Consider the following 15538-nt stretch of genomic DNA (forward strand, 5'->3'; position numbering starts at 1 on the left):
TCTGTCGCCCAGGCTGGAGTGCAGTGGCGGGGTCTCCGCTCACTGCAAGCACTATTTAGATTCAGTTGGAAACATTTAAAGGATTGACATAGCTGTTATTTAAATGTCAATATTTACAGTACTTTAGAAAATACATTATAACTACTTACAAAGAAAAAAATTAGCTATCAATTTAAAAATGTGTAAGAGGATGTGGTTTTTCTACATTCTTTTAGTGAGTATATATACTTAAAAGGTTTGAAAATTAGTGGCCTAGATCCTCATAAAATCTGTCTAATTAGCTGCCTCTCTACTATTAGCCTCTCATTAATACAACGTCCCCTCTGTCAGTAGTTCTCAAAGCTTTTGATCTCAGGCTTCCTCGTATACTCTTAAAAATTACTGAGGTTGCCAAAAAACTTTTGTTTCTGTGAGTTATATCTACCAGTATTTACCATATTAAATATTAAAGCTAATAAAATATAAAAATATTTATTTATTTAAGATAAACCATTACGTGTTAACATAAATAATGTATTTTATGGAAAATAACTATTTCCAAAATAAACTTTGATAAGAGTCACATTGTTTTACACTTTTGCAAGTCTCTTCAATGTTTGGTTAAATAGAAAACATATTGCCTCTGGAAAACTATACTTATGAAAAAATGAGTGAAAAGAGCAAATGACATCCATTATTATGAAAATATTTTTTACTTCACAGACACCCTAAAGTCTCCACACTTTCAGAACTGCTGTTCTATAACAAAAGTAGAGCTATCTTTCTAAAATATGAATCTCACCATGTTATTCCCCTGGATAAAGCCTCTAATTTCCCACCTTACGCACTGTCTACTAAAGAAGGTCTGAACTCATTAACATGGTGTACTGGGCGTCCATGTGTGCTGCTATAACAGAGTACCTGACAATGGATAATTTATAAAGAACAGAAATTTATTTCTCATACTTCTGGAGGTTGGGAGTCCATGATAAAGGTGCTGGCAGGTTCAGGTGTGTGGTGAGGGCTGCTCTCTGCTTCCAAGGGGAGCCTTGTTGCCACATCTTTTAGAGGAGAGGAACGCCGTGTCCTCACATGGATGAAAGTGGAACGGCAAGAGGAGCCAAATGCTGCGTGAAGCCTCTTATAAGGGCCTTAATCCCATTCATGAGGGAGAGGTCAATTCAACCAATAGTTTGAAATGTCATCTTAGTTATCTTACATAAATCTTCAGCTGAATTATTTGTACTGTTATGTTTTCCCATTACCTTAATTATTGCACTTACACTTATTGCACTTAATTATTGAAAGTGCCATATTATACATTTGACTTTTCCTAATTATGAGCTCTTGAAGGGACTATGGGTAGTGGACCTGTCAGTTGAATTTGCCTATCACGTCAAACTTTTCCTTTTAGTTCAGCCTTTCTACTAAGGGACAGTCCTTTTCTGATGCTAAGCCTATCTTCATATCCCTACCTCCCTGTATAGTATTTGGAGCACAGTAGAGTCTTAATAAATATTTATTAGCTTGTATTCATTAAGTATACCCAAATCTCTGAATCTTCATATAACTAATATTTTTTGATTGCCAGCTAATTTTATTTAACCTCTTTAATTTTTCATTCTGAAAACAATAAAAACAATTAAATTCATGTATCACTGGGGATATGGCCAAAACAGATGATTATTTTTAGATGAGTCTTACTTTTTAGTTTCACTCATACCCTAAAAATAATTAGATGAAGGCAGTTCTAATGATTATCATGAGGACATTTCCTCAAAAAGTATTTTTAATATTTATTATGAAAAATTTCAAACCTACCCAAATTAGAGAACAATTAATGCCAGATTAAAGCATTATCATGGTTAGGAAGGCTTATAGGCATGAACTCTGGGATCAGACTTTTTGGGTTTAAATCCTGGTCCAGTGATTTACTAGTCATGCCACCTTGGGTAAGCGATTCAGTTCTCCATGCTTAAAATAGAGATAATAATCATACATGTTCTCCAAGGGTTGTTATGAGGATTAAATGAGATTATCCATAAAATGCATTTAGCCCAATGTAAGCCTACGATACATGTTCAGTTTCTTTTTTAATTTTATTATACTTTAAGTTTTGGGATACATGTGCAGAAGGTGCAGGTTTGTTAACATAGGTATACACGTGTCATGGTGGTTTGCTGCACCCATCAACCCATCAACTATATTAGGTATTTCTCTTAATGCTATCCCTCCCCTAGCCCTCCACCCAACAACAGGCCCTGGTGTGTGATGTTCCCCTCCCTGTGTCCATATGTTCTCATTGTTCAACTCCCACTTATCAGCGAGAACAAGTGGTGTATGGTTTTCTGTTCCTGTGTTAGTTTGCTGAGAATTATGGTTTCTAGCTTCATCTCTGTCCCTGCAAAGGACATGAACTCACCCTTGTTTATGGCTGCATAGTATTCCATGGTGTATATGTGTCACATTTTCTTTATCCAGTCTATCGTTGATGGGCATTTGGGTTGGTTCCAAGTCTTTGCTATTGTGAATAGTGCCACAATAAACATACATGTGCATGTGTCTTTATAGTAGAATGATTTATAATCCTTTGGGTATATACCCAGTAATGGAATTGCTGGGTGAAATGGTATTTCTAACTCTGGATCCTTGAGGAATTGGCACACTGTCTTCCACAATGGTTGAACTAATTTACACTCCCATCAACAATGTAAAAGCATTCCTGTTTTTCCATATCCTCTCCAGCATCTGTTGTTGCCTGACTTTTTAATGATTGCCATTCTAACTGGCATGAGATGGTACCTCATTGTGGTTTTGATTTGCATTTCTCTGATGACCAGTGATGATGAGCTTTTTTTCATATGTTTGTTGGCCACATAAATGTCTTCTTTTGAGAAGTGTCTGTTCATATCCTTTACCCACTTTTTGATGGGGTTGTTTTTTTCTTGTAAATTTGTTTAAGTTCTTTGTAGATTCTGGATATTAGCCTTTTGTCAGGTGGCTAGATTGCAAAAAATTTTTCCCATTCTGTAGGTAGCCTGTTCACTCTGATCATAGTTTCTTTTGCTATGCAGCTGTTTAGTTTAATTAGATCCCATCTGTCTATTTTGGCTTTTGTTGCCATTGCTTTTGGTGTTTTAGTCATGAAGTCCTTGCCCATGCCTATGTCCTGAATGGTATTGCCTAGGTTTTCCTCTAGGGTTTTTATGTTTGTTTGTTTGTTTGTTTGTTTGTTTTCTGAGCAGGCACTGTTTATTGGGGGTGGCTTCCTGGGGTCATTGCAACAGTGGACAGAAGGTCTGGCCAGCCCTTCCCACCACACAGCTGGACAGAGCCCTAGTGGGGAGGAAGGCAGGAGGACATTTAATGGGATTTACAGACAACAGTTACTTGACGGTCTGTGAGCCAGTTGCTGTCTCATGGACCACAGAGCAGATGAACTCGTTTTTCTGTTCCCATTAGCCCTGGTAACCTCCAGGCAGCTGAAGACTAAGAAGCCAGAGCCCTTGGTTTTGCGGGGCTGCGTCATGCTGTGCCAAGTGTCCGGGAGCTGCACCTCGTTGTACAGCCACTGCACCAAGATGTCCTTGGGCCAGAAGTTCTGGATCAGGCAGGTGAGGGTGCGCTTGTCCTGGTTCCTCGGCTCTTCTAGCGTTGCAAACACGTAGACCTGTGGGGGAGCACATGGGCTGCTGATCTTGGTCGTGGACTGCAGGTGGGTGTGGGTCACCCTGCACTGGTAGGTCTCCCCCTTGATCCAGTCTCTGGTGCCCACCAGCAGGGTGGACGTGATGGTGAACGTGCCATTGCACTGCTTCTCTTGCCTTAGGATGACCTGAGCCACAGACTTCCCAGTGACCTGGGACCAAGTCAGCTTCACGTTCTCCTTGCTGGGTGCCAGGTCCACCACCAGACAGGTGATTGTGGGCAACTTGCGGATGAACAGGTAGAAGGGGCTGGACCGGCTCAGGTAGGTGCTCACCCCTTGCGGGTTAGAATCTGCACACTTCTTGGCACTGTCCTCAAAGGTGTTACCTTGATAGGTGACCTGGCAGGTGTAGGTGTGGTCGGGCAGCCAGCGCTTCTGGGTGAGGGTGAGCTTGCTTTGTGTGGAGGCCAGCTCATCCTCCAGCATGGGAGAGGCGATGGACCAGTTCACATCCACGACCTGCCCATCCTCCAGCCAGGTGATGCTGATGGCACCTGGGTGTACCCGGAGATGAGGCACAGGAACTGGATGGTCAGGGGTAAGTGTCCGCTGCCATCACAGGAGGACTGTAAGATCTTCACGGTGGGGAGGGTGAAGTCCCTGGAGTAGACGCTGAAGGTACTGACCTGGTCTTCGGACCACAGAGTGTGTGCCACGCTGCAGGTGAGCGTTTGGCCCACGCACCCGAGGCAGTCAGCTGGCTGGTGATGGCGTAATGGCCAGAGGGCGTGAGGGTGGTGGCTGGGAAGGTCACAGCGCTCCTGTTGAGGGAGCCTGTGTCCTAGGTCACAGTCACTGACTTCAGGAAGTAGCCTGTGGCCAGGCAGCCCAGGTTCATGGAGGTGGCATCGGAGGCAATGTCTTTGCAGCAGGGGATCAAGGGGATGATGGATGGGCCCTGTGTGGAGGCGGGACAGTCAAGATCAGCTGAGACCAGCCCACCAGGGGAGTCACCCTCTGAAGTCTACTCTAGGCCAGTCTGATCCAGCCTGGCCAAGGTCAGTCCAGGTTTTTTGTTTTGTTTTTTTTTTTTAATAACTGATGTTCTTTTTATTTTCCTTTAAAAAAATTACGCTTAGGCACAATTTGCTGCTGGCTTTTGAAGAATAAGCCAAGTTTCCACAGCATCTCCCTCAAGTGATATGTTAGGATTTCTCCACATTTTATAGTTAAGGCATTTTTTTCTTTTCTGACAAAGTGTATGTTTTGTTGCTTGCATTCAGGCTTTGTTTACTGAAAAAAAAAAAAAAAAAGCTCCTGCCAGCCCAGAGAACAGGGCCAAGATGCAGTTTCAGGGTCCATGGGGCAGGTCACAGGGTGACACGGTGGCTGAGATTCGGGGGCGGGGGAGCGAGGCCAGTGAGGGGTGAGCCGGGGTCCCAGGGAGCTCCTGGACCCAGCGTCACCTTCCTCACCCCCATCACTCACCTTCCTTGCCCCCATCACTCTGAGCCTCATCAGGTCGGTGTTGGCTCAATGCTGACAACAGTTGTGTGAGGTGTGGATGTGGATGAAGCCCAGGGCCTCAAGTGGGCGTTCTGGGCCCAGCCCACGGGGCTGAGGGTGGGTGGCTCGTCCCACGGAGGCGTACCTTTCACATGTGCCCAGCGGGGTTGTGGGCTTCGCTCAGGCCCAGGTGGGCAGCTGAAAGCACCATCTGGGGGCCTCCGAACATGCGTGACACCTTCTCTTCTCGCCGTTTCAAACGGGCTGTTTTGGGATTCAGGTTCCGCTCTCGCACTTGCTGCTCCAAATTCAGGATGACCGAGACGGCCTGGTGCAGGATAAGGAGTTTGGTCTGGGGCTTCTCGCTGTTGAGGTGCAGTTGCCACATGCGCCCCAGCTCCTTAAGAGCTCTCTTAAGGGACCCGCAGGTGCTCCCTGGCGTTATTGGCCACCTCCTTCTCCCACTCGGCCTTCTGCTCTGGGGGAAAAAGGTCATCTTCCTCCTCGTCCTTGTCTGGGCTGGTCCGGTCCCGGGGGTCCTTCAGCTCCTTCTTCTCCTCTTGAGTGGTCAGCCGCCGACGTGTTCTCCTCATCCTTCTCCTCCCGCTTGATTTCCCCAGTGGCCTGCTCGCCCTAGCCCACTGCAGGAGTCGGAAGGCCAAGAGAGGTCGGGGAGGGCGCCTGGCTAGCTGGAGAGGGCAACATGGATGTGCATGAGGCTGGCGCTGCCCGCAGGGCCGTCCTCAGGGTGTTCGCCTCCAACCAGGCCTGCGTGCTGCCCCCACCAGCAGCATGGGGCTGGCGAAGCCCAAGGCCAGCGCCCGGTGGCCGGGCAGCAGCGTGTGCACGTTGCTAGCCATGCCCATGGCGTGGCTGCAGAGCACGTGGATGCCCTCGTTCAGGTAGGTGGTCTTCTATCTTACTCTCCAGGCCGTGGAGACCCCCGTCGTAGCTGGGTGATAAGGCACCAGGGACCCCTGCTCCAGGCTAGTGCGACGTCCCTCCCAGGCCCTGGGGGGAGCCCACGGCGGTGGAGGGGCTGGACCAGAAGTTATTGCTTGAGTGATCCGGAGAGTAGATTGAGGCCAGGCCTTCCCGAGGGCGTCCCCAGAGCTGCTGGCTGTGGTCCCTCGGAAGCCCAGGAGGTTGTCGGCCACGCTGACAGGCGTGTGGCTGGAGACGCCGCCGTACGTGGCTCCGGGGGCCAAGGAGAAGGTGGATGCAGCTGGAAGCCCACCGTTCACTTCTGCTCCGTGCAGCTGGTAGCCCACGCGCTCGTGCTGGTGCAGGCCGCCAAACGTGCTGCTGCCTCCGCCACTGCCCACAGGGCCGCTGCTGGGCGGGAGGGACGAGGGGGATGAGCCCCCGCCTAGCATGGGGCCAAAGCCCACCTCGCCCAGGGAACTCCAGAGCTCGGCTTAGGGGTGCAGGCTGCCCTCTGCCATGTAGAAGGGGGCGGGACAGGCGCTGCTGGGCGTCTTGGCAGATGGATAGGCGGCGGCATCCCTACCGTACTCCTCACCTGAGCTGGGCAGGTACGCCAAGGATGGAAGACCAGGCGGGACCTTCCCGACATTCGTGGGCTCCGTGTCCAGGCCGCTGTCCGCCTCTGTCCACCAGAGCTGCTGGCGTAGGAGGGGTAGTACTGGGAGGTCCCCTTCATGCCTGAGGGGGACAGGGGTCCGGGGCTGCTGAGGGCCAGCTTGCCCGGCAGGAAGCCAGGCTGAGTCAGGCTGCGCACGCCTGCGTCTCTACCAAAGGAGGAATAGGCCCCGCTAGCTGCTCTTGCCTCCGAGTCCCGGTCCCAGGAATGTGAACGAAGAGTGGCTGCTGTGCGACTCAGCAAGTTGAGCGCCTTCGCTGAACGTCCAGCTGGGGTCAAAGGAGGAGCTGTTGTGGTCGCCGCTGCCCCAGGAGCCTGAGCTGGGCCGTTCTCAAGACCTGAACCTCTGAATTGCGCCCCGGCCAGGGAGGCGGGCCGGCCCTTCCCGTTGGCAACGGGCAGTGGGAACATCATGCTGAAGTCCAGGAGGTTACTGAGCTCCTTGTCCGTGTCCACGGATGCCATCCTCTGCGGCTGGTTCATTCTCTTGGGGCCAGGGCGGGCATCTCAGACATGGAAACCCTGCTGGGCGCGGCGGCATGAAGCGTCCCCCTCACCTTCCCCGAACAAACGGGCGACGCAGCAGGGCCCCCAGGCATCGCGCGTGGCCCGGGCCATTACCACTCCTGCATGGCCAGTCCGCAGAGCAAAGAAAATAACACGGGTATTATAGCCAGCAGTTAAGGAGGTGGCAGTAAGAGTAATAGAAAGGGCTCAGGCGTTGGTATATGACAGTATTTGTGGTTTCCATAATAAGGTCTTTAGAGTAAAAGCCTGTGAAGAAAGGCATATCTGTAAGTGCAAGGCTACCAATAATAAGGGAAGAGGAAGTGAAGGGTAAAGTCTTGAATAGTCCTATTTTTCAAATATCTTGTTCATCATTGAGATTGTGGATGATGGAGCCTGAGCATATAAATAATATAGCTTTAAAAAAGGCGTGGCTGCAGATGTGAAGGAATGCTAGGTGTGGCTGATTCATGCCAATTGTGACTGTCGTAAGGCCCAGCTGACTTGAGGTGGAGAATGCTATGATTTTTTAAATATCACTTTGTGTTAGAGCGCAGATTGCTGTAAATAAGATGGTAATAGCCCCTGGAGATAATGTAAAGGTTTGGGTTCAGAGGTTATTTTCTATTAAAGGGTAGAAGCGGATGAGCAGGGAAACTCCTGCTACAACTACAGTGCTGGAGTGGAGCAGGGCTGAGGCTGGGGTTGGGCCTTTTATGGCGGATGGAAGTCAGGGATGGAGGCCGAATTTAGCTGACTTTCCTGCTGCTGCTAAGAGAAGGCGAATTAATGGAAGGGGATTAGAGGTAGGGTTTAGAATGAATGCTTGTTGAATCTCTCATGTGTTGGAGGAAAAGAGGAACCATGCTATAACTAAAATAAAACCAATATCGCCGATGCGATTGTGCAGGACTGCTTGGAGGGCTACTGTATTAGCATCTGCTCGGCCATATTGTCAGCCAGTTAGTAAGAAAGACATGATTCCTATACCTTCTCATCCGATAAAGAGTTGAAAGAGTTTGTTGGTGGAGTATTGGAAGAATACTGTGATGAGGAAAATACTTGAAAAATTGATTAATGTTAGGGTCTGAGTTTATATATCATATTGAGAATTCTACAGGTAACAAATAGTGCTACTAGAGTAAATATTATGGAGAAGTAGTCTAAAGCTTAGTGAGAGTTTAAGAGTTTGGATTGTCATTCAATGTCAGTTTGAGATAATGACTTCTTGGTCTGTATATATAAACGTTGGGATGAGGCTAATGGTGAAGGCGCATGTGATGGCTATTTTTATGTAATTTGGGTATGAATCTTTTTTTGCAGGGGTTGACTAACGTAATAATTGGTGTGATTAAGGCGATTAGGGCTATTATAGTAGTGGAAAAATACATATTTGTTACTTTTATTTGGAGTTGCACCTATGTTTTTGGTTCCTAAGACCAACGGATGACTCCTATCCTTTAAAAGTTGAGAAAGCCATATTGTTAGGCATGGGGGCATGAGTTAGCAGTTCTTGCATACTTTCTTGGTAGATAAGAAGTTGCAGGCTTCTATTATTAGATCCACAATTTAATGTTTTGGTTAAACTATAGCTACAGCATGTAAAGTCCATAATAATTTTAGGATTTAGGATAATAGAAGAATAGGTGTAACATGTATAAATATTAATGTATTTTCTTGTGTAAAGGAAGGTTTAACTGTTAATGTAATATGTAAGTGTCCCTCATTGTGTTGTGATTGGTATATGTAGGGAGTAGAGGGTTGTAATTAGTATATTAAGTCCTGTAAGCATAATAGCGATGTTTGATCAGGAGAATGAAGCCATGATCACAGAGAGTTCCCTTACTAGATTAATGGTAGGGGTAAGGCAAGATTAGTGAGATTTGCTAGAAGTCATCATGAGGCTATCAGTGGGAGGAGTATTTGAAGGCCTCAGGTAAGTAATATGATTCCGTTTTGGACTCACTCGTAGTTGGAATTTGCTAGGCAGAATAACAGGGATGAAGTGACTCCATGGGTAATTATAAGGCTGACGGCACCTGTAAAGCTTCAAGGGGTTTGGATTAGGAGAGCTATGATGACAAGTGGTATATGGCTTACAGAGGAGTAGGCAATGATTTTAGATCGGTTTCTTGTAGACAAATGGAGCTTGTCATAACTATCCCTCATAGGGATAGTATGAGGAAGGGGTAGGCTATATATTCTGTTAGGGGGCTGAGGATAAGGGTAAGCCGTATTATACCGCAGCCGCCTAGTTTTAGGAGTACCGCTGCAAGTACTGTTGAGCCGGCAATAGGGGCTTCTACGTGGGCTTTTGGGAGTCACAGGTGAAGTCCGAATAGAGTTATTTTTACTATAAAGGCCATAATACATGCTAGTCATATAAGATTATTGGATAAGGAGGCTAACAGTTCTTGGTCAGTAAATATCATTACTAGCATATTTAGTGAATCTGAAGTATTTAAAGTGTAGATAAGTGTAACAAGTAGAGGAAGGGACCCTACTAGTGTGTACAATAGGAAATATGAGCCTGCATTGAGGCGTTCTGGTTGGTTCCCTCAGCGGGTGATAATAATAATTAGGGTAGGAATTAGTGTGGCTTCAAAGAAAATATAAAATATAATTAGTTCTGTGGCTGTGAATGCTATAATTTTAAAAAATCTGCAGGGAAATCAATATAGAAATATAGAGCTTTTTTTGTGGGGGTGATTCATTGAACAGTTAATATTGGCTTGTTAGGATTATAAAAGGTAATAGGCTGTTAGAATTAGGAGGGGTGACATCAGCAGATCAGAAGAGAAAACTAGTGAGAAGTTGGATGAGTTATTGTTGAATTGGTTAAAAAACAATAGGGTGATGAGGCTGATGAGTAGGCTGTGGATGGTCATGTTAATTCAGATTATAGAATTTTTAGAGAATCATATTATTGGTAACAGCATAATTGTCAGAATAATTTTTAGCACTGAAGTAAATTTAGATTTTGTGTGTAATCTAGGCCGTATGTGTTGGAGATTGAAACTAATAAGGCAAGGCCCACTGCGGCTTCACAGGCAGCAAATACTAGGAGGACAATGGGTATTATAGATGCTAGAGTAAAATGTATATTTACAGTTATAAGGGTAATTATGATAAATATTGACAGTATTATGCCTTCTAGGCACATAGGGATGATATTAGGTGGGATTGATAGATTAATTTTACCAGTAGTGATATGGTATATGGTAATATAATGTTGATGTAAATAGAGGGCATTTGGTAAATATGGTTTATTATAATCTAATGAATCGAAATCATTTGTTTTGACTTAAACTATTTACCAATTCAATTCAATCTAACCCTTTTTGAGTTCTTTTGTAAATTAAGCCTAGGATTAAAATGATAACTAGTATAAGGGCTGTGGTGATTATTGTTGTTAGGTAATTTGTTTGAATAGCTCATGGCAGGGGTAGTATTAGAGCGATTTCTAAGTCGAAGAGGAGAAATGTGTTGGCTACCAGGAAGAATTTTATGGAAAAGGGGAGGCAGGTGGAGGTTATTGGGTCAAATCTGCCTTCATAGGGGCTGGATTTATCTATATAAATATTAATTTGTGGAAGTCAAAATGTAATTATTATTAGTAGTAGGGCCAGTAAGGTGTCGGTTACTAAGGCTAGTGTCAGGTTAATTAATATCTTTCAGATATTATCGAAACTAGTTGATTGGAAGTCAATGGTACTCTTTATACTAAAAGAGTAGGATCCTCATCAGTAGATAGAGACATATAAGAATAGTCATACTACATCTACAAAGTGTCAACATCAGGCAGTGGCTTCAAAGCCAAAGTGGTGGTTGGATGTAAAGTGATGTATATATATTTTTATTATACTTTAAGTTCTAGGGTACATGTGCACAATGTGCAGGTTTGTTACATAGATATACATGTGCCATGTTGATTTGCAGCACCCATTAACTCGTCATTTACATTAGGTATTTCTCCTAATGCTATCCCTCCCCCGGGCCCCTTTATGTGATGTTCCCTGCCATGTGTCCAAGTGTTCTCATTGTTCAACTCCCACCTATGAGTGAGGACATGCAGTGTTTGCTTTTCTGTCCTTGCGATAGTTTGCTGAGAATGATGGTTTCCAGCTTCATCCATGTCCCTGCAAAGGACATGAACTCATCCTTGTTTATGGCTGCATAGTATTCCTTGGGATATTTGTGCCATATTTTCTTATCCAGTCTATCATTGATGGGCATTTGGGTTGGTTCCAAGTCTTTGCTATTGTGAATAGTGCCACAATAAACATACGTGTGCATGTGTCTTTATAGCAGCATGATTTATAATCCTTTGGGTGTATACCCAGTAATGGGATGGCTGGGTCAAATGGTATTTCTAGTTCTAGATCCTTGAGGAGTCGCCACACTGTCTTCTGCAATGGTTGAACTAGTTTACACTACTCCCACCAACAGTGTGAAAGTGTTCCTATTTCGCCACATCTTCTCCAGCATCTGTTGTTTCCTGTCTTTTTAATGATCACCATTCTAACTGGCATGAGATGGTATCTCATTGTGGTTTTGATTTCCATTTATCTGATGACCAGTGATGATAAGCATTTTTTTATATGTCTGTTGGCTGCATAAATGCCTTCTTTTGAGAAGTGTCTGTTCATATCCTTTGCCCACTTTTTGATGGGGTTGTTTTTTTCTTGTAAATTTCTTTGTAGATTTTGGATATTAGCCCTTTGTCTGATGGGTAGATTGCAAAAATTTTCTCCCATTCTGTAGGCTGCCTGTTCACTCTGATGGTAGTTTGTTTTGCTGTGCAGCTGTTTAGTTTAATTAGATCCCATCTGTCTATTTTGGCTTTGGTTGCCTTTGTTTTTGGCGTTTTCATCATGAAGTCCTTGCCCACACCTATGTCCTGAATGGTATTGCCTAGGCTTTCTTCTAGGGCTTTTATGGTTTTAAGTCTAACATTTAAGTCTTTAATCCATCTTGAATTAATTTTTCTATAAGGTGTAAGGAAGGGATCCAGTTTCAGCTTTCTACATATGGCTAGCCAGTTTTCCCAGCACCATTTATTAAATAAGGAATCCTTTTCCCATTTCTTGTTTTTGTCAGGTTTGTCAAAGATCAGATGGTTGTAGATGTGTGGTGTTATTTCTGAGGCCTCTGTTCTGTTCCATTGGTCTATCTCTGTTTGGGTAGCAGTACCATGTTGTTTTGGTTACTGTAGCCTTGTAGTATAGTTTGAAGTTAGGTAGTGTGATGCCTCCAGCTTTGTTCTTTTGGCTTAGGATGGTCTTGGCAATGCGGGCTCTTTTTTGGTTCCATATGAACTTGAAAGTAGTTGTTTCCAGTTCTATGAAAAAAGTCATTGGTAGCTTGATGGGGATGGCATTGAATCTATAAATTACTTTGGGCAGTATGGCCATTTTCACGATATTGATTCTTCCTATCCATGAGCATGGAATGTTCTTCCATTTGTTTGTGTCCTCTTGTATTTCATTGAGCAGTGGTTTGTAGTTCTCCTTGAAGAGGTCCAGAGGTCCTTCACATCTCTTGTAAGTTGGATTCCCAGGTATTTTATTCTCTTTGTAGCAATTGTGAATAGGAGTTCACTCATGATTTGGCTGTCTGTTTGTCTGTTATTGTTGTATAGGAATGCTTGTGATTTTTGCACATTGATTTTGTATCCTGAGACTTTGCTGAAGTTGCTTACCAGCCTAAGGAGATTTGGGGCTGAGATGACCAAGTTTTCTAAATATACAGTCATGTCATCTGCAAACAGGGACAATTTGACTTCCTCTTTTCCTAATTGAATACCCTTTATTTCTTTCTCTTGCCTGATTGCCCTGGCCAGAACTTCCAACACAGTGTTGAATAGGAATGGTGACAGAGGGCATCCCTGTCTTTTGCCAGTTTTCAAAGGGAATGCTTCCAGTTTTTGCCCATTCAGTATGATATTGGCTGTGAGTTTGTCATAAATAGCTCTTATTATTTTGAGATACATTCCATCAATACCTAGTTTATTGAGAGTTTTTGGCATGAAGGGCTGTAGAATTTTGTCAAAGACCTTTTGTGCATCTATTGAAATAATCATGTGGTTTTTGTCATTGGTTCTGTTTATGTTATGGATTACGTTTATTGATTTGCAAATGTTGAACCAGCCTTGCATCCTAGGGATGAAGCCAACTTGATCGTGGTTGATAAGCTTTTGGATGTGCTGCTGGATTGGGTTTGCCAGTATTTTATCGAGGATTTTCACATTGATGTTCATCAGGGATATTGGTCTAAAATTATTTTTTTGTGGTGTCTCTGCTAGGCTTTGGTATCGGGATGATGCTGGCCTCATAAAATGAGTTAGGGAGGATTCCCTCTTTTTCCATTGATTGGAATAGTTTCAGAAGGAATGGTATCAGCTCCTCTTTGTACCTCTAGGAGAATTCGGCTGTGAGTCCATCTGGTTCTGGACTTTTTTTGGTTGGTAGGCTATTAATTATTGCCTCAATTTCAGAGCCTGTTATTGGTCTATTCAGAGATTCAACTTCTTCCTGGTTTAGTCTTGGGAGGGTGTATGTGTCCAGGAATTTATCCATTTCTTCTAGATTTTCTAGTTTATTTGTGTAGAGGTGTTAATAGTATTCTCTGATGGTAGTTTGTATTTCTGTGGGATCAGTGGTGATATCCCCTTTACCATTTTTTATTCCATCGATTTGATTCTTCTCTCTTTTCTTCTTTATTAGTCTTGCTAGCAGTGTATCTATTTTGTTGATCTTTTCAAAAAACCAGCTCCTGGATTCATTGATTTTTTGAAGAGTTGTGTCTCTATCTCCTTCGGTTCTGCTCTGATCTTAGTTATTTCTTGCCTTCTGCTAGCTTTTGAATTTGTTTGCTCTTGCTTCTGTAGTTCTTTTAATTGTGATGTTAAGGTGTCGATTTTAGCTCTTTCCTGCTTTCTCTTGTGGGCATTTAGTGCTATAAATTTCCCTCTACACACTGCTTTAAATATGTCCCAGAGATTCTGGTATGCTGTGTCTTTGTTCTCGTTGGTTTCAAAGAACATCTTTATATCTGTCTTCATTTCATTATTTACCCAGTAGTCATTCAGGAGCAGGTTGTTCAATTTCCATGAAGATGTGCGGTTTTGAGTGAGTTTCTTAGTCCTGAGTTCTAATTTGATTGCACTGTGCTCTGAGAGCCAGTTTGTTGTGATATCTGTTCTTTTACGTTTGGTGAGAAGTGCTTTACTTCTTTGTGGTCTATTTTGGAATAAGTGTGATGTCGTGCTGAGAAGAATGTATATTCTATTGATTTGGGGTGGAGGGTTCGTAGATGTCTATTAGTTTCACATGGTGCAGAGCTGAGTTCAAGTCCTGGATATCCTTGTTAACCTTCTGTCTCATTGATCTGTCTATTATTGACAGAGAGGTGTTAAAGTCTCCCATTATTATTGTGTGGGAGTCTAAGTCTCTTTATAGGTCTCTAAGGACTTGCTTTATGAATCTTGGTGCTGCTGTATTGGGTACCTATATATTTAGTATAGTTAGCTCTTCTTGCCCAGTTGATCCTTTTACCATTATGTAACGGCCTTCTTTGTCTCTTTTGATCTTTGTTGGCTTAAAGTCTTTTTTTTTTCAGAGACCGGGATTGCAACCCCTGCTTTTTTTTTTTTTTTTTTTGCTTTCCATTTGCTTGGTAGATCTTCCTCCATCCCTTTATTTTGAGCCCATGTGTTTCTCTGCACATGAGATTGGTCTCCTGAATACAGCACAGTGATGGGTCTTCAATCTTCATCCAATTTGCCAGTTCGTGTCTTTTAATTGGGGCATTCATCCCATTTACAGTTAAGGTTAATATTGTTATGTGTGAATTTGAACCTGTTATTATGATGTTAGCTGGTTATTTTGCCCGTTAGTTGATGCTGTTTCTTCCTATCATTGATGGTCTTTACAATTTGGTATGTTTTTGCAGTGGCTGCTACTGGTTGTTCCTTTCCATGTTTAGTGCTTCCTTCAGGAGATCTTGTAAGGCAGGCCTGGTAATGACAAAATCTCTCAGCATTTGCTTGTCCGTAAAGTATTTTATTTCTCCTTCACTTATGAAGCTTAGTATGGCTGGATATGAAATTCTGGGTTGAAAAGTCTTTTTCTCTAAGAATGTTGAATATTGGCCTCCACTCTCTTCTGGCTTGTAGAGTTTCTGCTGAGAGATCCGCTGTTAGTCTGATGGGCTTCCCTTTGTGGGCAACCCGACATTTCTCTCTGGCTGCCCTTAACATTTTTTTCCTTCATTTCAACCTTGGTGAATATGAC

The 15538-nt window shown here is 43.7% G+C and overlaps 2 protein-coding genes and 1 pseudogene across 9 annotated transcripts in view; 1 reads left to right on the forward strand and 2 right to left on the reverse strand.

Annotated features, from left to right (window-relative positions):
* INSL6 (insulin like 6) overlaps positions 1–4924 on the forward strand; it is an 82428-nt gene extending 77504 nt beyond the window's left edge. For all 3 annotated transcript variants that reach the window (XM_054658655.2, XM_063788742.1, XM_063788743.1), the window contains 2 exons: positions 3442–3593; positions 3809–4924. In XM_054658655.2, the coding sequence (XP_054514630.1) occupies positions 3442–3593; positions 3809–4297 (641 nt within the window). In that variant the 3' untranslated portion in view covers positions 4298–4924. The remainder of the gene's footprint in view (positions 1–3441; positions 3594–3808) is intronic.
* The window catches only part of JAK2 (Janus kinase 2), a 150863-nt gene that overhangs the window by 9982 nt on the left and 125343 nt on the right, over positions 1–15538 (reverse strand). Inside the window, exon 23 of one of the 6 annotated variants that reach the window (XM_016960557.3) lies at positions 7385–7511. The exons of the other annotated variants lie outside the window; for them this stretch is intronic. Within the exon in view, the coding sequence (XP_016816046.2) occupies positions 7499–7511 (13 nt within the window). The 3' untranslated portion in view covers positions 7385–7498. Of the gene's footprint in view, positions 1–7384; positions 7512–15538 lie in introns of those variants that run through there. 6 annotated transcript variants of the gene reach the window in all.
* Positions 5172–7304, reverse strand: LOC104007811 (transcription factor E2-alpha-like; annotated as a pseudogene).

This window comes from Pan troglodytes, chromosome 11 (genome assembly GCF_028858775.2).
Source record: "Pan troglodytes isolate AG18354 chromosome 11, NHGRI_mPanTro3-v2.0_pri, whole genome shotgun sequence".
Lineage (NCBI taxonomy): Eukaryota > Metazoa > Chordata > Mammalia > Primates > Hominidae > Pan > Pan troglodytes.